Genomic DNA, 25,953 nt, shown 5'->3' with positions numbered 1-25,953 from the left:
ATGGCGGCAAGGACGGCCGAGTCCGGCGAGCTCATCTTCGAGGACAACTTCGACGAGCTCAACCTGGAGACCTGGCAGCACGAGCTGACGCTCCGAGGTGGCGGCGTAAGTAGCAGCTCACACGCACACGTGGGCCGTCAGGGAGACGTCCTCAGGGGTTTCACCCGTCTGACATGCTTTGGGTATTTGAATTTTGAAGCTTGTTACATAACTTCTGATGTTGGCACTAGATAAAAAACAAACATTCGTGTTCCAGAGCTTCATGTGTGCGGACGTGCCTCGTTGTGACGAACGCGACGAATCTCATCTGGATCGAACGAAACTCAGTGATTTAGGCAGGGTTTGTACTAGGTAGCTAACGTATATCTTCAGGTAAATTCTTTCTTTTCTTTGCATGTAATCAAGTAGGTGTACTTTGCCACTTTTTCATGTGAAATAGTTAAATCTAATGTAGCTTAACCAAACCAGTTCATTCCGGGGTTCCGGGGTGGAGATGGAACAAATCAAGGATCTCGTAGCTGAGGCGGTGGGAAAAGAGATGGAGCTATTTAAACGTGAGATAGCTTTCCTGAGAGATGAAACTCAGAAACTGAAACGGGAAAAACTCCGAGCTTCGTGAAATGGGTGAAACATCTGAAGGCTGCTGTCGATGAAGCGGAGCAATACTCGCGCAAGTCGTCCCTCATTCTGAGTGGAGATAGTATCCCTGTCCGTATCCCTGAGCCAAAGGCAGATGAAACCACTGAGGGGACCAGAAGTGTTGCCCTCAAGGTCATCAAAGAAAAACTCAAGGTAGACGTAAAGGGTGGCGTGGTGGCGTTCCACCGTCTGAAAAACAAAAAAAGGGTGCTGGTGAAATTCCAGGACATGGACGATCGGAACAATGTTTACCAGGCTAAATTCCGGCAGACTGATGGCCCAGGCATCATCATTCATGAAAACCTGACTGATAAGCGAGCTCGACAAGTCAAGGTTCTTGCCGATATGAAGCGTGAAAATGACCAGGTCATGAACTTCCACACTAAAAACGGCATCATTCTGGCAAGGAACTCACGTGACAAAAGATATGCACGCATACAGCCATGGTTCACACGTGAACAGATCATTAAAGCCATGACAGACTCACCCACACTGTCCTCTTCGGCGAACAGAAGTGTAGCAGGCCAGAATAGATTCATATACTCTCAGACCCTGAACCGCATTCCTGCTGGTCATGTGCTAAACAGGGCTGCTAATCTTGAAGAGTTTGTAACAGTTGAAGGCAGGCGGGCTGGGCCTGAGACCAGGCTCTCAAGTTCTAAAAAGTAGTGGGTCCATTGGTTAGTGACTATGATGATGAATATGAAATTTCTAAAATGAATATGATGGTGAATATGATGAATCATATGATGAATATGAAAAACTAAGAGAAGCATGCACATTTTATTTACCTGAAAAGATAAAAACTGTTATTCCACATAATACCAGTGCACTAAACCTTATGCATGTTAACATTCGCTCAATCCTGAAGAAGCAGGAAGATCTAAGTAGTCTACTTGCCCAGACTGTTATAACATGGCATGTTATTTCTATATCTGAAACATGGCTGTCTCCAGCTTTGGAATCTCATTATGACTTACCTGGATACCGAGCTTTCTACTGCAGCAGATCAAAAGGGGTTAGGTGGTGGATCAGCAGTATACATTGCTGATCATCTTCATCATATACAACTTTGGAACCCAGTTTCTCTACAGCTGAAGTGGTTTGATGCTGAACTTACTCTGTGATAATGCTAATCTTATCATTTGCCAAATTTATAGGTCACCCAACACTGACAAACACCACTTCAACTCAGAGCAGAGCTAGTGTGGTTCACTCTACCATACCAGCGGCAGCTCCAGGTGTCCGGCGAAGTGATGAAATGTCAACAGCTCCAGCTGTCTGCCAAGCTGATGGTCTCAGAGGCACCAGCATGCTTCTTCCGGTTGCCTCTGGACCTACAACAAGCCCAAGTGAGAACTCCAGGGGCTCTGAAGCGGGGTGTCCCCCTTTATTGGACCCTGCTGGTGAGGGTATTGTGGGTCACCCCGCTCAGGCTCCCAGGGGTTCTAGGGGCTCTGACAGGAGTGATAGCAACACAGCGACCTCAGTCACTGGGGATGGATCCGCAATCAGCATACTCAAGTTCAGGCTGATGCTGGTTCCCCCGGTCCGCAATGACTGCATAATGCTCATCAGTGCAGGGTAGGCAAGGTCTGAAGATATTGTACACCAATGCTGACCAGTTCCTTAGTAAAAGGGATGATTTATGTATGCTCATTTCTGATGATAAGCCAGATATCATGCTGTTGACTGAGGCTCTTCCCAAGGCCCAGAAGCTTCCTATTGCACCATCTCTCCTATCAATTTCCGGGTACACCCTGTACACAAACTTTAATGTCTCTCAGCCCAACCTTGGATCTAGTGGTAGAAGAGGCATATGTGTCTATTGTGTCCAACTTACTAAATGCAGATGAGCACTCATTTGGGTCAAGTCCTCTGGAGCAAGTGTGGCTGAAGATGGCCTTGAGTGGGAAGGATGCCCTGTTACTTGGCTGCATTATACGAAGTCCATCAGGCAACATCCAGGACAGTGTGAGCCAACTGGACAGACCTTCTTCAGAAGCATGCAGAGCCCAGTTCTCTCACGTGATGGTTGTAGGTGACTTTAACTTGCCTCAGATCGCCTGGGCAACAGAGAGGTCGTCAGCTCCAGAGAGTCACCCAACCCACTCTTTGATAGACACCATTCAGGGTTGTTTTCTTGTTTCAGCATGTCCGGCAGCCAACACGCTACCGGGTTGGTGAAGCTCCTAGTGTTCTGGACCCTAATTTTCACAAATGAGGAGGGCATGGTGTAGCCAATCAAATACCTGCCAGGGCTGGGTAACAGGACCATGTGGTTATCAGGTTTACTTTGGTCCTGCTACTCTGGGCTACAAAACCCTCGTCCCAGCCAGCTGACACACACAAATTACGAGCATCTGGCTGACACCCTAAGGTCAATGGACTGGTCCCTGATGGAGAGCCTCGCCCTCGAAGATTTGTTACAAGTTCTTCAAGGAAAGAATCGCCAGGGCCCACTGAGGTTTGCTCCGTCAGGAGAAAGGCTAAAGCTAAGAAGAACTTATACAAGAACCCAAGGGCCATGCAACTAAAGAAGGCTAAGGAAAGACTATGGCGAACGTACACGCGGACTCAGGATGTTCTGGACCATGCCAGGTTTGTGCGTTGTCGCAATGACCTGCGGAAGTTGACCAGGCACCTTCGGAAAGAGTATGAGATTAAACTATTAGCAGACATCAAAAGAGACACCAAGGCCTTTTGGAGGTACGCCAACTCTAGACTACGCACAAGATGCAGGGTAGAAGACCTTCTTGACGATGATGGAGTGTTGACCAGCAGTAGCGAAGGGAAGGCAAAACGTCCTCTGTAAATTCTTCGCCAGCGTTTTCACGGACGAAGGGACTAGTGCCATGCCTGTGTTACCGTGTAACTTTACTGGACCGTTACTGGATGACGTGGCCATCTCTACCCAGGCAGTGGCAAGGAAACTGGCCGCCTCTGAAGTCCTCGAGCGCCCCTGGGCCAGACGATCTCCATCCAAGGCTTCTTCGCGAGTGCGCAGATGCCCTGGCAGCCACCCCCCAGCATGCTTTACCGAAAATCTTTGGCATCCGGAAGGCTCCCTCTGGACTGGAAGCTGGTGAGGTGGTCCCGATTTTCAAGAAGGGTAACCGACAATCTCCGGCGAGAGCTACCGCCCAGTGAGCCTTACTGCTATTCCCTCCAAGATACTCGAAACTTTCGTCCGTGATGCCCTACTTAATCACTTCTCAGAGTCTGGACTCCTTCATGCGGCCCAGCTGGGTTTCTCCCTAAGCGGTCCTGTACCACCCAGCTATTAGAGGTTATGGAGGATTGGAGCGCCGCGGTAGAGGATGGAGAACCGGTGGGACGTGCGTATCTGGACTTCAGCAAGCCTTTGATTCTGTTCCCCATAAACCGTCTGCTCTTCAGGCTTCATGCTTACGGTGTGAGAGGTAATTTTGCTACGCTGGATCAGGGCTTTTCTTACTCATCGGATGCAGAGAGTGCGGGTCCAGGGCTCGAAGTCGGACTGGACCGACGTCGTCAGCGGCATCCCGCAAGGGTCGGTACTTGGACCAACGCTGTTCATTATTTTCGTGAACGATCTACCAGAGCAAGTGCGAAGCGTGGTCAAGATGTTTGCGGATGACACCAAGGTCTACTGTCGTGTCCCGAGACCCCTGACTCACTCACCTCTGCAGGCTGACCTCGACGCCCTGGCCAAGTGGTCAAAGGAGTGGCTGCTCCCCTTTAGTGCAGCAAAGTGCAAAATAATGCACATCGGGAACTGCAACCCGAGGCTGACGTACTTCTTGGACGGTGCCGAAATCGCGGTCGAGTCCACTGAAAAGGACCTCGGGATCTTCGTGGATTACCGGCTCCAGTTCCACGTGCAGAACGGCGGAAGCGATCTCCAAGGCCAACCAGATGCTGGCGGTCGTGAGGCGGTCTTTTGCCAATATCGATGCTCGCACGTTGCCATTGCTTTTTGAGATCTTAGTACGTCCGTACTTAGAGTATGGCAACGTTATCTGGGACCCGTTCGGCAAACTGGACCAGAAACGGCTGGAACGAGTTTCAGCGACGAGCTACCCGGCTTGTCTATGAAGTGAGGCGCCAGCCATACCCTGAGAGGCTCAGACTCCTTCAGCTGCCCTCACTGTACTATCGTCGTCGCAGGGGAGACATGGTAACAGTCTTGTACCAGCTATTTCATGGAGGCATGTCGCTATCGGAAGAGGAGTTCCTGACAAGGCACAACTCGGATGGTGACGAGAGGGCACCAATGGAAGCTCAGAAAAACCTCGATCAAGGACTCTCGTCCGTCGCAAACTCATTCAGCACGCGGGTTGTCAACGACTGGAACGCTCTTCCGCACCCGGTCGTGTCGTCGACCTCAGTTGAACAGTTCAAGGCTAGGCTTGATACGCACTGGGCCGACATCATGTGCGACCGTCCCACACTGAATATTCCCATAATTTGAGACTGTTTGGTTACCGGACCGGGAGCCTGACGAGACCGGGACCTACAGGCCTAGTGGCCTTTTACAATTCCCGATCACCATAAGGTAAGGTAAGGTAAGGTAAGCTAGAGCAATGCCTAATTTGGCTTAATAAAATGAACAGTTACATTATTACTGGTGATTTCAACTTTGATCTGTTCTCACTTGATATCAATCCTAATGTGCATGCATTTTTCACTAACATGTGTTCAAATGGCTTCTTTCCTACAATATCCAGGACAACTCGACCTTGCTATCCATCATGCACTCTTCTAGATAACATATTTTGCAATGACTTATTAAAGGTGATGAATACAGGCATTCTCCTTCATGATTTGTCTGATCATTTCCCTATTTTGCTTCCCATGCTATTTTGCTATTTATTATTTGCTATTTTTGCTTCTTCCACACCCACACTCCCCTGATGTTCGAACACCCATTACCACATTTGATTACAGAAGGCTGGAAGAATTTAAACAATTCCTTGTTGACCATCTTGTTGATATTGATAATGAGCCAGAACCTGATGCTATTGCAAATCAAATTGTGTATATTTACAATGCTGGGATCACCAGGTTTTCTCACACAAGGCACATTCTAGAAAGACAAGCTCACGCAAACTATGGGTGTCACCTGCACTTCTTCTATCAATTACACGTAAAAGCAAGTTATTTGGGCAGAAATTGAAGGACCCCAGTCCCCGAAATAATGCAACATACACTTGCTACCGTAACATTCTAACTACATCTCTTAGGCTAGCCAAAAAGAAATACTACAGTAATGAATTCAGTAAACATGCTGGGAACTCCAAGGAAACATGGAGAACATTACACACTCTCATCAATTCAAAACAAAAAAGGATGCAGATCCGACCAGGATTGTTGGTACTAATAATAAAATTATCACAGACGATCCGGATATCGCAGAATCACTTAACCTCTTCTTCAGCGAGATTGGACAACAGTTAAAAGACGAGATGCCTAAATCATCATTCGACTCCCTCCAGCTCATCACAAATGTCGAAAATGTCGAAAATGAAATGGATCTGCCCCCCACTTATGAACAGGAATTAATTCTTCTCATCGATGGGCTAAACAACGTCCGAGCTGGAGTAGACAATATTAATTCAAAAATATTCAAGCTATCTTATAAGGTTATACTCAAACCAATTCTCCATCTTTTCAACAGCTGTTTGTCCTCGGGGATATTTCCAAGCATTTTCAAAAAGCCGTGATTAAACCATCTTTAAAAGTGGGGACTCGCAACTTGTAGATAATTACAGACCTATCAGTATTTTGCCGTTTATGTCCTAAATTCTTTAAAAACTCATATATAATAGACTCGTCCTTCATCTAAACCAAAAACAGCTAATTCACCAAAATCAGTTCGGATTTCAGAAGAACAAAAGTACTTACATGCCAATTCTTCTTCTGCAGGAAACTATTACTAAGGCTTTTGAAAATGGGGAATATGTGTGAGGTTTATATTTAGATCTGAAAAAAGCCTTTGACGCTGTAAACATTAGCCTTCTTCTACGTAAACTTACTAAATATGGTATTCGACGAAAATCTCATGAAATCATTTCTTCATATTTGTCTGGCAGAACTCAATGTGTAAAAATCAGGAATGATCTATCAACAATCAAAAACGTAAAAATGGGGGTACCCCAAGGATCCATTCTCGGCCCAATCCTCTTTTTAATGTACATAAATGACTTACCTAAATTAAGCAGTAGTAACATGATTTGTCTGTCTTATGCTGATGATACTGCGATTGTTTTCAAAAATAAAAGTATTGTCGAACTTCAAAACAATGTCAGTACGCTTTGCTTCTAATGACTTCTTGGTTTGCTGCTAATTTTCTCTCCCTGAACGTATCAAAAACATTCACACAGCATTACACAACCCTTTCTTCGCATTTCCGACTAAATGTGCAAATTAATAATTCACCTATTGAAGAGAAAAAAGAGAATTAAATACCTTGGTGTAATCATTGACAAATCTCTTAAGTTTACAAGCCACACTAATTTTGTTGCGAGCATAGTAAGTAGAAATATTGGAATAATAAGTAGGGTTAGGTACTTTATTGATAAAACAACGTCACATCTACTCTATAACACTTTGATTCTTCCTTACCTAAATTACTGCTGCTTGGTTTGGGGCATACATTATGCTTCTCAACTAGATCGATTGGTAATTTTGCAAAAAAGGGCTGTGCGTCTTATAGAAAATGTGTATCCTCCGCAAAGCTCAGAGCCAATCTTTAAACGATACAAAATTTTGAAGCTATCGGACATTGCTAAATCTCAAATGTTGATTGTGATGCACAAATTTTTAACTTCACAGCTCCCTGCATCATTCGATTTAATTTACAATCTCTACGAATCCAATGACATGGATATGAGGCGAGCAAAACATGTAGAACAACCTTTCTCTTATCGTACTTATAGACTATTTACAGCATCCTGCCTTGGCCCTAAGCTGTGGAACGACATTATGGTTTCATATTTTCCAAGAATAGCTGATATCCCTGTATCGAAAACCATCGTTAAGAACATCATCCGCAAGCATTTCGTGAACACATATTGACGTAACAAACATATTTGAAGACATTGCCATCCTTGTGCTGTACATATCCAACGCACTTCATATTTGACCTCCTTCATGTTTCATAATCAATTTCTGATATAAAGTCATGCACATATACCCAAACTCATGGCGCTGGCTCCGGGAGTTCTCCCAGCAACAAGCTCTGCTTAGCTGGGTGGACTCCCTGGAAATCCTGCTCAAAACCCAGCACAAAAATGACCAGGTAATTGCCCCCTCCGACTTGTGACTGTATAACTCTTACTAAGACGGGGAATTGAGTGGTTGTAGATTATTGGGCGGTTTGTAGCGGGCTGTCATTAGCTGATTTTGGCTAATGACTACTTTAAGCCTTTTCATCTATGATTTTCCCTACCTCTCACATAACGCAATTCCCTCGGGTCTGCTCCACCTCCTCGCCTGTTTTTTTTTTAAAGTTTGTTTCATCTTCCTAGCTGGGGGTGCCGCGACCTGATTTTATGTTTTCTGGTGTTAACGTACGGTTTACTGCGTCGCTGGGATTGAGGGAGGGGCACGCCTGGTTACCTGTTCTTGGGTAACGGCGTAGAAAAAAAAAAAACAGGGTAAGGCGAAGATTTAGAGCGATCGCAAGCAGCAAAAGAGCAGCTTGATATCTAATGTTATGTTTCGCTTTACTTATATGGGTGTCACTTGGTTCTGGGAGCTTCTCCAGCATTAATTGCAGGGAAGTGTCAACTCAGGATACCCCTGTTTTGGAGAGCCTTGTGTCCACTGAGGTCGGCAAGTTAAATCACTCTTCCGATACACACTGTTGTTGACCTAACTTTTGGGTGCTGAGATGAACGTGGGAACCTTTTCAAGTTTTAGTGCAGATTATTTTCCTATGCATTCTGCGAACCTGGCAGGCCTTCGATAACCACATTGAACATAAATCGACTTCTTTGGTTTCGCTTTCGCTTGACGCACAGCAGGCAAAAGCTTCCTAAGCAATCACTCGCATAAACTTTTCCATGCACCGAGAGGTCGATGTCTAGAGGCCATCAAGTTTTCGGGTCAAGGTATGCACATAGGTGTATCGTGTTATAAGGCGTAATTGCGGAGTGGTTAAGACCTTCAGCTCCCAAGAAGGGTACCCCGTCCGAACCCCGGTTGCGCCATGCGCCCTGGGCTTCAATATGATAGGGCAGTTGCTGACCTGCTACAAAAAGGTGTGCGACGACGTGCGTCGCGTTACCTTAAAAAATTAGTGCCAAAAATATTATTTGATTCTTTTCTGTGGACACTCCAAATAGGTGGCCTCTCGTGTCGCACGCGGGAGATGTCGTTTTTCATACTCTGGAACAATGGTAAGCTGATTCGTTTCTTACAGCCCGGTCCACCATAACACCACATTTTCATGTCTTGCAAATCATGTTCTAGGTACACAATAAAACCCGCCTCACGATTCCATCAATATAATGCACAAAAAGCTGCGTGACCGATCTAGACATGAGGTCACGGCCGATAAGGTTATCTAACGGTCGGAACGACTAAAAGAGGCATGTCGTACGAAGCCCGCTAACATTCTTCCTTCAACGGCAGTATTTGGCTCGGCGCGTGATGCTAGAAGATAGATGTGAAAATAGATAGATGATTTATATATATATATATATATATATATATATATATATATATATAGATGTTTATTAAGCGTTTGATTTCTGGTTGTTTTTTCCTTGCTTTCCATTGGCAGCAACACGCTGATAGCTAAGAAACCGAAACCACGTCGGCGTCCTTTCGACTCACTGGAGATTCCACCCATACAGGGATGTGTTAACGCCCGAACTTATTGTTTCATACACTGAGACCTGTGGCCACTAAATATCAATATATATTATATCAATGTTCGACAATTTTAAAGACGTTAACCCTTGGCTAAGTTTTTAGGCATTGCTGGTTATGCCAGAGCGTAGAGAATCGATTCCGTTTGCGACTGTACTCATAATTGAAAAGCTCAGGTGTCACCCAGACGGAAAAGGTTTGTAGCCATACCAGGTCATGTAAAGGAATGCCTTGGCCTCACATGACATTATGCCTAGGTTTCTGAGGTAAAACGCGAACTTTTCAAGCTTAAGTGTCTTGGTTACGCGGAATCGAATTATTATATCTTGGCAGACTTGTGTTACGTTAAAATGTTGTAACGAGCTGGCATGTCGACCCGTACCGTTCGGTGTCAGACATCGATATGCTATATCGAAGTAGCAGTCAATTCCTGGACTAATGAACTCAGCGGCCGGCGCGTCTTGGTAGAGACGTTAGATGCGATGTTAAGAATATAAAACATTAAGGGGTTGAGGTTTTACAGCGCGCCGGGTACTTCGGAATGCAATCCTATGAAAACCATGCAAGATCCGAGCCGACAGTACATTATTAGATAGCTAAGTAGTAATTTTGACGCGTGTTGGTGGATATCATGGCACAGAAAGACCAGACATTAAGGCAAATACCATCGTTAGATCCAGAACGGCCGTGGCTTTCCGTTGGCATACCGGCTGCATGCAACTTCAACAGCATGAATGCACCAGAAATGGCATGCACCAAAAACAGCACGCACCAGAAACAGCACGCACCAGAAACAGCATGTACCCGAAACAGCACATATCAGCAACAGCGTGCACCAGAAAAAGTGTGTACCGGAAACAACGCGCGCCAAAAGGAGCGTGCACCGAAAAAGGATGCCCCAGGCATGTGCTAGAAGGACTGTGCACCACACAATTCCCAGCACCTAGATCCCCGAGGTTTAGGAAGGAGCCTAGGGCTTTTATTATTGGCGCAGTCGAGTGGCGGAGTCGATCCCGCATGTTTTATCAGCTGCCAAGGCGGCAAAATGTAGCAACTGCCATCATGACCGGGCGTTTGGTCACTATCACATGTCGCGTAATCTATTCACATATACTCAATGTACTCCATCCTAATGACTTAGTTAGTCCGCCTGCCCCTACGATCCACTCGCCCGTAGTAGGATGCGTTCGAGTCGCTTGAGGCGCTCGCCATTTGCCCTTGACAGATATGGCCTGTTATCGGTGGCAGCACCGCGCTAAAAGGCAGGTGGTGTCAGAGAGCAGGACGGACCGTGGCGAGCGTTGCGGCACGTTAAATATTTGCCTCCGAATTCGGCCGTTGCCTTGGAATTGCGCGATCGGATGGTGGGGGTCAGGGCTGACGCAACAAGCTTTGCCCAGCGTGGGGTCTGATCCCAGAAAATCCAACCATTCAAACGGTATGGTCTAAATATGAAAAAAACAATATCGTAAGCCGTATAGGTCGTAGCCTTCAGCGCATGAATCGAGGAATGTGCATGAATGGCTCACGTGTGTGTGTACCGCTCGCAATTTCAGGAACTCTCGGTGAGACGGGGCTGTGATTTTAGGCGAGGCCGCGATTCCCCACCCCTGGGGTATTATATAAACTCGTGTAGGAAATATATGAATAGACCCTCACAAAAATTATTGTCTTTCAAACTGATCAATATTACGTGAACACAGGGCCGAATGTGAAAGAAAATTACCGTATGGTACATGATAATTGCGGCTTTCGACCAACAAGCAGGTTATGCGTTCTGTCAGAATAAAATCAAATGAACTCACATACCCTCCTGCTTGTGTCATTGAGGTGATTCGTTAGTTATTGAGTTGTTAGCCCAGTGGTGAGGCGAAGTAGATTTGCTATGTTTTGGCAAAGTTGAGCATTTTTAAAACGTGGCAGTTGGCCTGTTATAACCAGCCGTGGTGCCACATGTCAAATATTGATCCAATGTATCATGATATCTGGTGGCTGCAGTTTTCAATGCGTGTATCAATGCGCTCGCTGACTGATTTTTTTACATGGACAGGTGAGAGCATTGTAAATGGAAAGAGATCGCCACTTTCCACCCGATAGGTTACAATATATAGTCTTGCAGTAAATATGGAGACTTGGATATTAGCTATATGAACAACATAACGCAAAATAAGAAACAGGTACTTAAAATGGAACATCAATGAAATATCATCGTTAAAGCGACTGTTCAATATTTGCGTGGAGATTAAGGTGAGATAGTCCATTTTCAACATAATTCCCGTCAGTTGAAAAGCCATGCTTTTTTAAGAGAGCTTTCCACCTTTGTATTGGCTCAAACAGCGACATATTGAGCAGCATATTTACTTAACAGAGAACTTGTCTTGTCTAGAGCAGTCTTTCCCACTGAGAAGTATATAAATACTTAAACGTAAGCTTACTTTTTCATGCGTGTTGCTTGGTTAACTACCTTAACTTCAAAATGTCACCAATATCATAACTTCAAAATAATATATCAATATCAAGGCTCCAAAGCCTCTTGCTTCTAAGCCTGCCGCACGCAAACTTGTGAAGACGACCTCGTGCCGCCTATTTGAAAGTTTGCCGGGCATTTATGTCCTGATGTAAACGTCACGCGAGTACCCCACCCAATTAGCCGTACTAGATTTATGGTTAATAAAAAGATCGCCACTGAAATATTCGTGCGTTTGGTGATTCAAGATCAGGTTATCCAACGATAAAACGTAACTAGCTAATAGCCAGATCGAGCTGTGATTGCCTGTTTGGATCATAGCGTCGTTATTTGTATTAGAGTCTTTCCGATCAGTAATGGCCAATTTCAGAGCTATGGGATGAAGAAGAATGGATAACGGTGACGCAAGCCTCTATTTGCCTGGGGACTCAATGGCCGAGATTGAGCCCGCGGGGGACCCCTCTGCGCGGTGTGCTTCGAGCGCCCGGACGGGAAATCCCTCCCAGGGGGCATCGCGGCCCATTCGTGACTGACGCATGCAGCTTGACCCTGATAGGCGGGGAGCCGCGGGTATTCAGGATAAAGCAGGAATGGGGATAACAAGGTCGGATACGGTGTGTTTTGCCACCAGTCACAAGAACTGATCACCAACCGCGCTTTATGATAAATGCCAATGGCATTTGGGCAACTACTAGTTATAACTTAACTTATAATATGCGGGTCAAAGACATGCCATTACCGAAAGAATGCACCAAAACACAAGGAGAAAAGTTCAGAACACACCGCAAATAACGCTCCAAACCTATATTTACACTTTAACGTCTCACAAACATCCCATGGCACAATGAAGCAATGACAATGGCAAACGGAGCATATTCACTATGTAAAGAAATTGTGCTGTCTAGAGCAATCTTTCTCCCTTAAAAGTATATCGATAGCTGTAAGTGAGCTCATTTTATCATGTCTGATGCGTGATTTAACAACTCAAATTGAGAAAAATTCCCTTTTATGCAAAATAAAATGAGTCGTGATTTGCCGGCGCACAGAGATTATACCAATCTCCACAGGAAATAGGGCATTAGGCGACTGGCTGCTCTCATGCTCGTTGGTCAACATTATTCGAACACAAAATAGAGAAGAGATGCAAGTACCGTCACACATCGTGACTGACCCGACCCCGGTTTAAAAAAAAATCATATGCATATTAAACATCAGATCATATCCGTGGGTATCTGCTTAAGATGGCATCGCCCTGCCTGACTGGTTCTGGGTCGACGAGATGACGTTTGGTTTTTTTTTTAAAGTCGGATGCAGTCGTGAGGTTCAGTAGACTTTCTGTATTGTGCATTGTCTGAGGGAACGCCTCAAAGCATAGTAATGGATCGGTATGACCGGTCGTATTGGCTAGAGTGGAATATCGATGCAATATATCGTGACTTCTGAATGTTGCGGCATGCATTGCATAAACGAACAAACTCTTCTGTTCACGTACCTTTACATGGGCAGCACCTGCAGCAGTTCCGAAGAAGATCAACGTGCTCGTGTTTGTTTACTGTAAATATATTATGCATTCCGTGGGGTACTATAAAAAGCAAAAGACTAGTAAAACATTATTTTTACACACGTTGTTCCATATCAAGCAAATGTTAGACCTCTCCTGAAAGAAAGTACCCACAATAGATCAAGAATGTCTCTAGGTCTCTACTAATTGTAGTTTTATTTTATTTTTGCTCATAGATTGTTTGATCTGACTTGACCTCTTATCTGGTCCGGTCAAGCCACATTTGCGTTTTGAGCTCAATGGTGAAGTGCGGCGCGGAGTCGACTCGTTTCTGACTCGTGGCGTAACTTATCTCATATACAGAACAAATATGAAACTATATTAAAACGATGGTATGGTGTTGTTCTAGATTGTCATACTGTAAGACCGCCTTATAAGATTATCTTTCGTGCGAATCAAACAATATTGACGCAATATACGCGCAGGAGAAAACCATAATTCTGGACTTCTCGCGGAGAGAAGGAAATTGTGCTTAAGGCAACGCAATTTCGTTAAAATTTCGCTTGAATATTCGGTAAACTTAACCGGTCTAGCCCCTACCTGCGGGGAAAAGTCGGTCCAGCTGGGTGATTGGGGAGTGGTGCATGGTTCTGTGGCAAGCTTGAATGATATCGAAGGGGTCATTCATGTCTGCTGGATATAACAAAACTGTACTCCTGTCAAGTTTAAACAGTTGTCTTGGGATGCTATTGTGCTAAGCGCATTCGCCTTCACATTCAATTTTCTCTTGACTCATTTTTAGCATTTCTATCTCCCTATCAGTGTACACTCAATTACGCGCCTCCCTTAACATGCTCGTTTCGCGCAGACGGTCACCTCTCAGCTTTGGATTATGGATGCGGTTGAACATCCAAAACATAAGATAAAAGGCAGGACTTTTGGACATTTATATATTTTTAGGGTATTTAGTTCCTTTTCACGCAGTTGGAACACTACATGACTTTAAACTAGACACCAGAAATGGCCCCCATCTCCCCACCCTACCCTTACCTTATAAAAACCTCCAGATTGGGTAAGAGTGATCGACTATTGACCGTTTGATTCATTCCAGTACATTTCTGCTGGGGTTGAAATGAAATTCGTTGCTCGCAAGTGCCATGCCTTGAGTACTTTTGAATAGAAATGCTGCATGTCTCTGTCTTCACAGAACTGGGAGTTCGAGGGATACAACAACAACCGGACCAACAGCTTTGTGCGGGACGGCATCTTATTCGTAAAGCCGACGCTCACTGCTGAAAGATTCTCCAATGACTACCTCTACTCCGGCGTTCTGGACATGAACGGAGACAACCCATTCGACCAGTGAGAGCCTCCAAACGGAGGGGAGACTAAACAGTCAGGCTCATTGTCAACAATTTTTAGTCATAAAACACAATCAGGCTGCAACGTAGAAGAGAAAGCAGGTTGTGGAGTCTTGTCATAATCACTTCTTTCTTTCTTCTCTCACTTCTTCAAGTTCACTTCGCCCATAATTTACGCTAATTGTTCACAGTTTCGAACAATGCTAGAAGACTACGAACGCCTGCATTGGCGACGCGCATCGCACCAACCGATTTCATCCGTCCTATGTATTGCTACATCTCCGACCGTGTCTTTGGTCGCATAACCGTGCGTGTGTATCCGTTTCAGATGCACATCACCCCTGAACTTCGGCTGCTCCAGACAGGGCAGTCAGGCCGACATCTTGAACCCAATCATGTCCGCTTCCCTCCGCACAGCGCTCTCATTCACCTTCACGTACGGCCGCGTGGAGGTCAGAGCCAAGATGCCCGCAGGCGACTGGATCTGGCCAGGTGATAACCACATAAGCGGTCTTTGTCCGCGACCTCAGATATGTCCGGCGCAGCTTCCTTCCATGTATACACTTCATGCCACGGCGTGTTTCCTGCAGCTCGTTTGAATAGCCCCCGTGTTGCGGTATGTCTTGAGGGACTCGTGTGATCTGAAGTGCTTGCCGCTCCGCGCCTCACGCTGCGTGTGTAGGTACATTCAAACGCGGTTTGTGTTGTGGTGCGATGCTGGTGTTGCGTGCCCTGCCTACTGGCTCCGAGTGGTGCCGGTCGGCCGCGTGTCGTGGTACGATGCTGGTGCTGTGTGCCCTGTCTGCTGATTCCGAGTGGTGCCGGTGGACCGCGTGCCGTGGTGCGATGCTGATGTTGCGTGCCCTGCCTGCTGATTCCGAGTGGTGCCGGTCGGCCGCGCGGTGCGATCTGGAGATGTAGTGAGTGACATGTGTCCGGCCCGCCAGCCATCTGGATGAAGCCGAAAATGAAACCGTACGGCAACTGGCCGACTTCCGGAGAGATCGACATACTGGAGAGTCGCGGCAACGGCGACCTCTCCGTGGGCGGCACCCAGATCGGTGAGTGGCTCGGCCAGCGGCGCTAGTGACGGCCGGTGCTCGACTGGATCCCACAGAGCCAGGCAGTCAGCCTCGACACGGTAATGTGTTGCGCTATCTTTCCTGGTGTTAAACCGCGAGGGACTCTGTTGGTAAGATGGAAAATTCTGAAGACTTTCTGATCCAGCGCTGCACTTCCAAACACTCTTTATGTTGCAAAAGCCGTGGTGGGGTCCTGATATCATGAGATGTGTTGGTTGCACAGTTTCCCATTTACTGCAAGCCTATCATTCTCCTCTAGTTGTGAAAGCTCTCGTATCCAACTATATGCGGTAATTATTTTTATCATGATTTCATGTGTCATAGTGAACTGGAGCGGTGCGGTCCGCCCACCCAGTCCACCCGCTTGGTCGTTAAGACGGTTCATGTTTTACCCTGGTATGTTAACTCGGTCTATAGTGGTCCACTTTTCTCCATGGCGCTTATCTTATGGCGGCCCTCTCTCACTGGACGCGTTCACTTCAACCCGAAAAAGATATATTGGCCATGATTGTATGGCCATAGGCGATTAATAAGCGCCTGGGTGGCCTGTTGGCCCTTCGCTCAGCGGGGCTCAATTTAACCAGCTGAGATCTCACAAAATAAGAAAGCTGGAGGCACCAAATTCACAGGGTGTGTTAGCCTGTATGTGAACTCACTTGTGACGAAATTTGACATTCCTAGGCCATTATTTTTGGGTCTAACAAGGTCAAACAAGGTCTAACGCCAGATTGGTGTCCAAATTTTCCCAGAACCTAGATACCTGTTCTAAGCAAAAGATTGCTGGTGCTCATTTAAGGTCAGTGGCCTTCTTTTACCTTAGGCAGGTCATGGTGACCAAAATTATACAAGGCTGCTTTGAGTTTTGCATTTGAATAAACGCCAAACATTACGCAAGGCAGTATGCTTCTAAAAACGAAATGTGAGTCTGGGACATTTTAGGCCAGTTACTTATTTTGACCTTTAAAAAGTTCATGGAGAATGTATAAGGCGATTCCTGTTATCAATAGATTTGAAAAATGCACCAGAAATTTCTCCATACCGCAGCTCCAGTGTAATAAAGCAGTTTGATTTTGGCATTGGTCTGGCCTTCATAATTGACCCTAGGTCAGTGGAACTTGGTCATTCAATGGTTCTATTGCTTAAGAAACTATTTCAGAGATATATGGTTTCGCTTAGCACTTCATTATTGCATCAGATTGAACGAACATCAGAATTTGTCAGAACATCAGAAATTGTCTTCGCTGAACCCATGGCCTGAGTTGAACCTGCAATAGGTCAACGACCTAACGATGTAAATATAAGCTTTTGATGTCAAACGATCCGGTATTTAATTTCCTACGGCCATGCAAAATTTGGCGTGGATACGCCGCGCCGTTCGGAAACTAGCCCGGAAAACCTTCGGGGGGGGGGGGTCAAATTGATCCCACCCGAGCACCTGTTCAGCAGCACTGGAAAAATAAAAGGAACGCGTGCAGAAAACAGCTGGTTACAAAATCTTTGGATGATGCGCTCACTCCTCGTATAATAAGCCCGGTGTGAAACTTGAAGCATGACGCTACGAAAGCGGTCCATGCCTGCCCGCGGTTGCCATAGTGCATCATGTGCCATCCATTATCACGGGCACATGAGTCAAGTCAGCATGACATTTTGGCCACTCGCATGTTTCTCACAATCGACAACACAACGGCCCATCCCTATTTCTTTAGCATTATGGTATGACGTAGATCTCATTCATCGTTACATGCGTGTAAATTCCCAGCGTAGTGCACTAAGATAGTGGCTATCGGCTGCTAAAAGTACGACTAGCACACTTGGCCATATGTTTAAGTATATCTGTATCTAATGATCCGTTCGAAGCCAGAGGCGGTATTAAACCATGCATCATTGCCAATCAAGTCCAGCTATGTTACACAATATCGATAACTCCTTCAACTAACCGAAGTTAGCTGTCGATGAGTGGCGGTCTCATCAGTTTCATTGGAAGCGATGATTTAGATGGAGCATGTGGCGGCGCCTGATATACAGCTAGGTAGGCAGCTGGCAGGTCACATGTGGCGGAAGGTCGCATACACCAGTACGTTGTCAGTAAGCGAACATGCAAATCACTGACCGCAAATCACTAAGGGATTCTATGTAATTTAAAAAAAGAAATCACCAACATGTTTAAATATAAGTATAAATATAAACAAAAATATAAATAAATAAATAAAGATATACGTGCACATGTATCAACTTGACAACAACATTAACTGTTCCTAAGATCAACCGTAATCAGCATCAGCTACCGGCAACTGAAAACCCTTCGGTGTCATTGAAATTGTAGCATGACGTTGATTAACTACGATGTTGCACAGCTAACCGTGATCACATCTGATGAAAATCTATAACAAATCCAATCCAATCCAATCCAAGTCGTAAAAAACACGCAAAACATTCTCTTTGAAGGAACTGCTTCACTTTAGAAGGGCAAGGCTGTGAAGTGTACCGAATGATCTTCTAGATGGCTGATTCAATTCAAAATCTCACAAAATGTGGAACACCTCCATTAAAACCTAAACTCCTCTGGTGTCTGAGCTACAAGCCCGCGAAGATCTGCAGTTCGCTTCGTGCAAGCTGTTTCAAGGTGACACAGACATTCATGACGCCATAAAAAAGTCATTCAAATCCTGCCATTCCACTGTTCATGCGGCGTTCAAGGTTGATACAAATTTCATTGTCGAGTCATTCATATCTGGCGTTAGCGAACTTGACTTCCATATATAACAGCCGTCAATTGACTCTCAATCCATGTTGCGCGAGTTATGCAAGATTCTAATGAGAATCGCATGTTGTGCTACCTAATAGTTATACATTCTTCCTAATCGTTACGGAAATGAGACTTGTGATCGAATAACCTAAGAATGACGCTATAGTTGAGTTATGGGTGCAAGTGGACGTTTGAAACTCTTGGATCATTATGTAAGAACGCCACGAGAAAGGGCCGAAACACGATTGCAACGAGATTTGGCTCAGCGAACACTTCCAGCCGTGCTGCTATATCTCGGGAGATTGAAGAGTTGCAAATGGCATGCTAAATTCCATGACGTAATCAAACAAAGACATATTAAGGACCATATTTACGAAATAAAGTAATTGTGTTGTCGACAGCAGTCTTTTCCACTTAAAATTATACCGGTAGTTATAAGTAGCTCAGTTCATGTTATATGAGGCTTGCTTAAATAGCTTCAAATGGAGAGCGCTTCCTTTAAGTTATTGGATCCTCAGTGTCATGCCCGTCAAAACTGGCAAGGCTGCTCAAATATCTTTGTTATGTTTCACAAAACGCGGTTTGTGATCGAGACCTCCATTTAATGCGTTAGGCTGGATAAAAGCCAACTGATCTCCGTCGATGCGGCAATTCGTGCAGATGTGCTACAGATATAAACAAGTGAATGGTCGTATTTTCCTTGACCTCGGACACAAGACGGATATTGGAGAGGCGAAATTCGTCTGACGTCTCCATGACGTCATGAAGACTGGGTGACTTTAAAATAGGCGACGCGAAAAATCTGCAGAAGTTGGCATGCTTTTGGCCCAAACGGAGAGGAGTTTAAGTATTGCAAGGGGCATGGCTTAGAATTGCAGGTAATTTTCTGGATAATGGTTATTTCAGTTCAAAACTCCGTAAAAGATGGAACAGTACTTTAAAGATGAGCGACCCTCAAATACCGTAGATTGTTGATTCAAACTTTGATTTAGGCGCGGTTGATTTTCCTTATTTTGAACGTTTTTTTTTTCAAATTCGGGCAGTTTCTGCTAAGTTATGGACCTTGAATACCCATACCAGGAGGTATTGGTTAAACCATGTTATACAGCAAATATTTTGTTTCATTCTCACATCTCTATTTTTCAAGCCGTGCTTACAGTCACGAGAGTCACGAGTCACAAGGTTGACCAAAGTTTAGCAAAAATGCGCCTAAAACAGGGGCACGTGAGTCCAGGAAATGAATTGAATCCGTGCATGCACTACCACTATGAAGATATCAAAATAATAATAGTCCGTTCTCCCACATCCTAACACCCGCTGCACCTGGTTCTACGCTCTTGGCTGCACGAAACACAGGCAGTTTAACCAGAACGTAATGACGACCCATTTCTAACATTTTATTTTTACTTACAATGAACATCAGACCCCACGAACACTGCACGGACCTTACGATCACCCTGGGTATTCGGGTTCCCACGTCCCAACACCCAATACACGGTACTGCTAAGCGTCTCCCCAAACATGCACGCTCTAGGGTGAAAGGTTTTGATGACCCGCACCGCGTACCAGGATCGAAATAATTTTCTTTCGGCGAGAATCGGTTATCATCACAACAAATCAACTTTCTTAAATATTGTTCAAACCAGGTCCCATGATGACGTTTGTGTGTTTATCCTGGGACGAGGATAACGAATGTGAAGCGATTCGAGATGTCGCCGTCCACGTTGCCTTTAGTTGTTGCTCCCTCCTCGCAGACCACGGGACACCAGAGTGTCAGTAGGGTGAAAAATCATGCAGTGCATCGACACAAGGGTTGAAACCGTTGCCTGTGTGCAAAGGGGCTGTGATCCATGTAAATGCCCATGTTGTGCGCCATCGTCATGCCCATCCCCCCACCCCACATACGCACACGTACACGCACGTGCACATGCACACGCACACGCACACGCACGCGCACACGCGACACGCGCGCGCCCGTAGGCTATGAGCATAGTGCTCCAGTTTCCGCGTTTTGTGTATGTTAACCAATAAAACAATAATTCAGTACTAAAAGAATCAAGGAAATATTTCAGCATTCTGTAAGCGTGATAAACTCCAGCAAATTAATTGCTGCCGCCGACGCCTGCCAGCTCAGCTCGCTTACTCCGTTTGTCCGTCGTCCAGGCAACCAGCAAGTGTCATCGACGCTGCACTGGGGTCCGGACTTCGCCAGCAATCGCTACCAGCTCACGCACTTCGAGACCAACAACGCAGCGGGCTTCAACGCAGATTTCCACGTCTATAAGATGGAATGGAGTCCTGGTACAGTACACGACACGATGTGCTGTTAACAGCAGGGTATCGGAAGCGAAACACGTTGGGTCAAGTTTAGACTTAAAATAGTATTTCACTCAAAACACAGGTGCAAGCAGGGTATAATCCGGGGCTTGTGACAGCAAAATTATGGGAACCGACGGGGTCATCATGTTACCAATGTAAGAATGTGACAACCTATACTGTGACAGCTTGCTCGGATCAGACTAGAAGCTTGCGGGTGCCGAGTCGCCCGGTCAGACTGGACGTGTGCGGGTGTCGAGTCGACTGGTCAGACTGGACATGTGCGGGTGCCGAGTCGCCTGGTCAGACTAGACCTGTGCGGGTGTCGAGTCGACCGGTCAGACTAGTCGCCCGGTCAGGCTAGACGTGTGCGGGTGTCGAGTCGACTGGTCAGACTGGACGTGTGCGGGTGTCGAGTCAACTGGTCAGACTAGACGTGTGCGGGTGTCGAGTCGCCTGGTCAGACCAGACGTGTGCAGGTGCCGAGTCGACTGGTCAGACTGGACGTGTGCGGGTGCCGAGTCGACTGGTCAGACTGGACGTGTGCAGGTGCCGAGTCGCTTGGTCAGACTGGACGTGTGCGGGTGTCGAGTCAACTGGTCAGACTAGCCGTGTGCGGGTGCCGAGTCGACTGGTCAGACTGGACGTGTGCGGGTACCGAGTCGCCTGGTCAGACTAAACATCCGCGGATGCTGAGTCGCCTGGTCAGACTGGACGTGTGCGGGTGTCGAGTCAACTGGTCAGACTGGACGTGTGCGGGTGCCGAGTCGACTGGTCTTACTAGACCTGTACGGGTGTCGAGTCGCCTGGTCAGACTAAACATCCGCGGATGCTGAGTCGCCTGGTCAGACCAGAGGTGTGCAGGTGCCGAGTCGCTTGGTCAGACTGGACGTGTGCGGATGCTGAGTCGCCTGGTCAGAGCAGACGTGTGCAGGTGCCGAGTCGACTGACGGGCTGAGGTGCCTGGTCAGACCAGACGTGTGCGGGTGCCGAGTCGACTGACGGGCTGAGGTGCCTGGTCAGACCAGACGTGTGCGGGTGCCGAGTCGACTGACGGGCTGAGGTGCCTGGTCAGACCAGACGTGTGCGGGTGCCGAGTCGACTGACGGGCTGAGGTGCCTGGTCAGACCAGACGTGTGCGGGTGTCGAGTCGCCTGGTCAGACCAGACGTGTGCGGGTGCCGAGTCGACTGACGGGCTGAGGTGCCTGGTCAGACCAGACGTGTGCGGGTGCCGAGTCGACTGACGGGCTGAGGTGCCTGGTCAGACCAGACGTGTGCGGGTGCCGAGTAGACTGACGGGCTGAGGTGCCTGGTCAGACCAGACGTGTGCGGGTGTCGAGTCGACTGACGGGCTGAGGTGCCTGGTCAGACCAGACGTGTTGCGGGTGCCGAGTCGACTGACGGGCTGAGGTGCCTGGTCAGACCAGACGTGTGCGGGTGCCGAGTCGACTGACGGGCTGAGGTGCCTGGTCAGACCAGACGTGTGCGGGTGTCGAGTCGCCTGGTCAGACCAGACGTGTGCGGGTGCCGAGTCGACTGACGGGCTGAGGTGCCTGGTCAGACCAGACGTGTGCGGGTGCCGAGTCGACTGACGGGCTGAGGTGCCTGGTCAGACCAGACGTGTGCGGGTGTCGAGTCGACTGACGGGCTGAGGTGCCTGGTCAGACCAGACGTGTGCGGGTGCCGAGTCGACTGACGGGCTGAGGCGCCTGTCAGACCAGACGTGTGCGGGTGCCGAGTCGACTGACGGGCTGAGGTGCCGAGTCGACTGACGGGCTGAGGTGCCGAGTCGACTGACGGGCTGAGGTGCCGAGTCGACTGACGGGCTGAGGTGCCGAGTCGACTGACGGGCTGAGGTGCCGAGTCGACTGACGGGCTGAGGTGCCGAGTCGACTGACGGGCTGAGGTGCCGAGTCGACTGACGGGCTGAGGTGCCGAGTCGACTGACGGGCTGAGGTGCCGAGTCGACTGACGGGCTGAGGTGCCGAGTCGACTGACGGGCTGAGGTGCCTGGTCAGACCAGACGTGTGCGGGTGCCGAGTCGACTGACGGGCTGAGGTGCCTGGTCAGACCAGACGTGTGCGGGTGCCGAGTCGACTGACGGGCTGAGGTGCCTGGTCAGACCAGACGTGTGCGGGTGCCGAGTCGACTGACGGGCTGAGGTGCCTGGTCAGACCAGACGTGTGCGGGTGCCGAGTCGACTGACGGGCTGAGGTGCCGAGTCGACTGACGGGCTGAGGTGCCTGGTCAGACCAGACGTGTGCGGGTGCCGAGTCGACTGACGGGCTGAGGTGCCTGGTCAGACCAGACGTGTGCGGGTGCCGAGTCGACTGACGGGCTGAGGTGCCTGGTCAGACCAGACGTGTGCGGGTGCCGAGTCGACTGACGGGCTGAGGTGCCTGGTCAGACCAGACGTGTGCGGGTGCCGAGTCGACTGACGGGCTGAGGTGCCTGGTCAGACCAGACGTGTGCGGGTGCCGAGTCGACTGACGGGCTGAGGTGCCTGGTCAGACCAGACGTGTGCGGGTGCCGAGTCGACTGACGGGCTGAGGTGCCTGGTCAGACCAGACGTGTGCGGGGTGCCGAGTCGACTGACGGGCTGAGGTGCCTGGTCAGACCAGACGTGTGCGGGTGCCGAGTCGACTGACGGGCTGAGGTGCCGAGTCGACTGACGGGCTGAGGTGCCTGTTCGCCCATCCCCAGAGGGCATCAAGTTCAGCGTGGACGATACGGCCCTGGGTGAGGTGACTCCCCCTGCCGGCGGCTTCTGGGAGCTGGGTGGCTTCAACAAGGATACCTGGAGAAACAATCCGTGGCAGGGCCGCTCCAAGATGGCGCCCTTCGACCAGCCGGTGGGTCACCAGATGACGCCACCTCCGTTGGCGATGCGCAGCATCCATCGTCACCATCAGTTGTGTGCTTTATTACCTACGTCCACATGCTAATCCTACTGAGCAAGACATCACAATCCGCGCAAGCCATGCCTGCTGACAATTATCAGCTCAGAAGAGTTAAAAGCTCACATGTTTATACTCAAGTTGATCTGGCATCCCAGCTGAAATATTCCATACAATCACATTTTAGATCAATTTAGATTTTAGAGTAACTACCATGCTGCCAACCCTGTGATATCAAGACCCACAGGTACTGTGTTACTCGTATAGGTATGTGTGTTGTTCGCCATCGTCAATCATTTCCACTACCGTGACATATATGTGCACATACCACACAAAACGAAGCGCATGCGTACGTACAAACCGCAGTTCACACTTAATTTTAGCGAGTGAGGTGAACATAATTCCCCGTTAGTTCTTTCTGAGCCAATGGTAAACAGCCAGCATGGGTACTACGTAATTCTTGCGAGCCATAAATGCTTTCTCTGTGGTGATACATTTAGATACATGCACCAGGCAAATACAGATCAATTACTTGCTTTCAAATCCGCCGTAATGCTTTCATATCGCAGCTCAATTGAAGCACTATGGGCACAGTCCAACGCTTAAAGATGGACACCGGACTGGCATAAATTACTTCACCCTACACTTGAGCACCAAATCAGGAACCTCGTTGAGTATGTTGTTTTTGTTGCTTTGTTGTGAACAACGACGCCGTTCACAGCTTATTTTGTATAAAATCCTTCTAAAATCGGTGCCGGTGCCGGCGGTGCCGGATCGCCGTTCACAGCCAGTTGTCAGCCGCCCCTCTCCCCCCCCTCGACCTACAGGGGCCGAGCTGGAAGTAGGCTTTGGGCGCGTGTCAATACCAGGAATCTGTGAGCATCAACAAACCAGCGACATGTTGCGAACGTCGTCAAATGGAGTTACAGTTATTTGTTTTATATAACAACGTCCAATTCTTTTGGATTTCTTATGTTTGTAATATCGGTTTTTGGTTAGAAACTATACGATAGAATGCTATGTTCCTGCACCACGTTACATTTTAGAAGGCATCATGTGGGCGTGGTTTTATGAAACCGTCAAGCTCATGGAAAAATAAGAAATCACAATGTGCCACTTCCAGGTAAGTTTAAAACCTGACGTTACGGGGATGGTGTTGCTGTGCAGATCTAAATTTGTCGCCAATCCGTTCAGAAAGGAGACAGTTTCGGTGAATTTAGAGCATTGTGAGGCACTGAGCATGAGGTGACATGACAAAAACGAACCTCCAACTGAAGCCAGGCATAACAGGAGCTGGGTGGCAAGCACACGGGGCAAAGTTTGGCGAACGGCGTGGACATCTCCGGTGAGGAAAACAATCGGGGAGTTTCTAGTTGTGGTCACCAGCCAGCTCTAGCCTGGCACGTTTGTGGAAATCCCATCCATCCCACAGCATCTAAACCGAGCGATCATGTAGCACTAGCCAGCTGGGATCAACCACAGATTTGCCCGTGCCAGGTGCGGTCAGATGTACCTGGCTAATGACGTCATTGGCCGATGCTTATGACGTCATCAGCTAAATAGCATCGGCCAGCAGGGCGCGGTGCGCGCTGGTAAAGCCCCCAGCCATGCCGCAGTTTCCTATCTGCCTCACTGACGTCAAGCGTTGCTGGTCGACAGTTCTACCTGAAGCTGAACGTGGCCGTGGGCGGCACCAACAGCTTCTTCCCGGACGCAGCTGTCAACGGCGCCGGTGCCAAACCCTGGTCCAACACGTCGCCCACGGCGCCCAAGGACTTCTGGGAGGGAAACGGCCAGTGGCTGCCCACCTGGCAGGGCGACGACGTGGCCATGCAGGTCGACTACGTCCGTGTCTACGCCATCTAAAGGGTCGCGTCCCCGTCTGGCGTACTCGTCAGCTTTGCAGACATCACTGGGAGCCGGCCTTAAGGTCTTAAGTTCCAAACGACTCTTGAGGATGTTCCATGTCATAGTAAGACTCTGAACCTCACCTTCAACCCCGTCTGCTGTGTGTGAACGCTGACTCGGCTGGAGACAACGGCCACGCCTGTGATTCGTGTGTGTTTATGGCTGTTTGTCCTATC

General features: G+C 47.9%; 1 protein-coding gene across 1 annotated transcript; it reads left to right on the top strand.

Moving 5' to 3' along the window:
* On the top strand, window positions 1-25,735 carry LOC119107958 (beta-1,3-glucan-binding protein). Its single transcript, XM_037231549.1, has 7 exons — window positions 1-105; window positions 14,674-14,828; window positions 15,156-15,319; window positions 15,775-15,888; window positions 20,819-20,956; window positions 23,676-23,824; window positions 25,529-25,735. The coding sequence occupies exons 1-7, from the start codon at window positions 1-3 to the stop codon at window positions 25,733-25,735; spliced, it is 1,032 nt and encodes a 343-aa protein (XP_037087444.1).
* The last annotated feature ends 218 nt before the right edge of the window (window positions 25,736-25,953 follow it).

This window comes from Pollicipes pollicipes, unplaced genomic scaffold (assembly GCF_011947565.3).
Source record: "Pollicipes pollicipes isolate AB1234 unplaced genomic scaffold, Ppol_2.1 Scaffold_6686;HRSCAF=7923_pilon_pilon_pilon, whole genome shotgun sequence".
NCBI lineage: Eukaryota > Metazoa > Arthropoda > Thecostraca > Pollicipedomorpha > Pollicipedidae > Pollicipes > Pollicipes pollicipes.
Note: the sequence above shows the minus strand (reverse complement) of the source record. Positions and strands in the feature narration are given on the sequence as shown.

Coding starts and splice junctions, on each gene's coding strand:
- LOC119107958 (XM_037231549.1), top strand. CDS start 1: ATGGCGGCAAGGACGGCCGAGTCCGGCGAGCTCATCTTCGAGGACAAC. Junction 106..14,673: donor TGACGCTCCGAGGTGGCGGC/GTAAGTAGCAGC, acceptor CTGTCTTCACAG/AACTGGGAGTTCGAGGGATA. Junction 15,320..15,774: donor AGGCGACTGGATCTGGCCAG/GTGATAACCACA, acceptor CCGGCCCGCCAG/CCATCTGGATGAAGCCGAAA.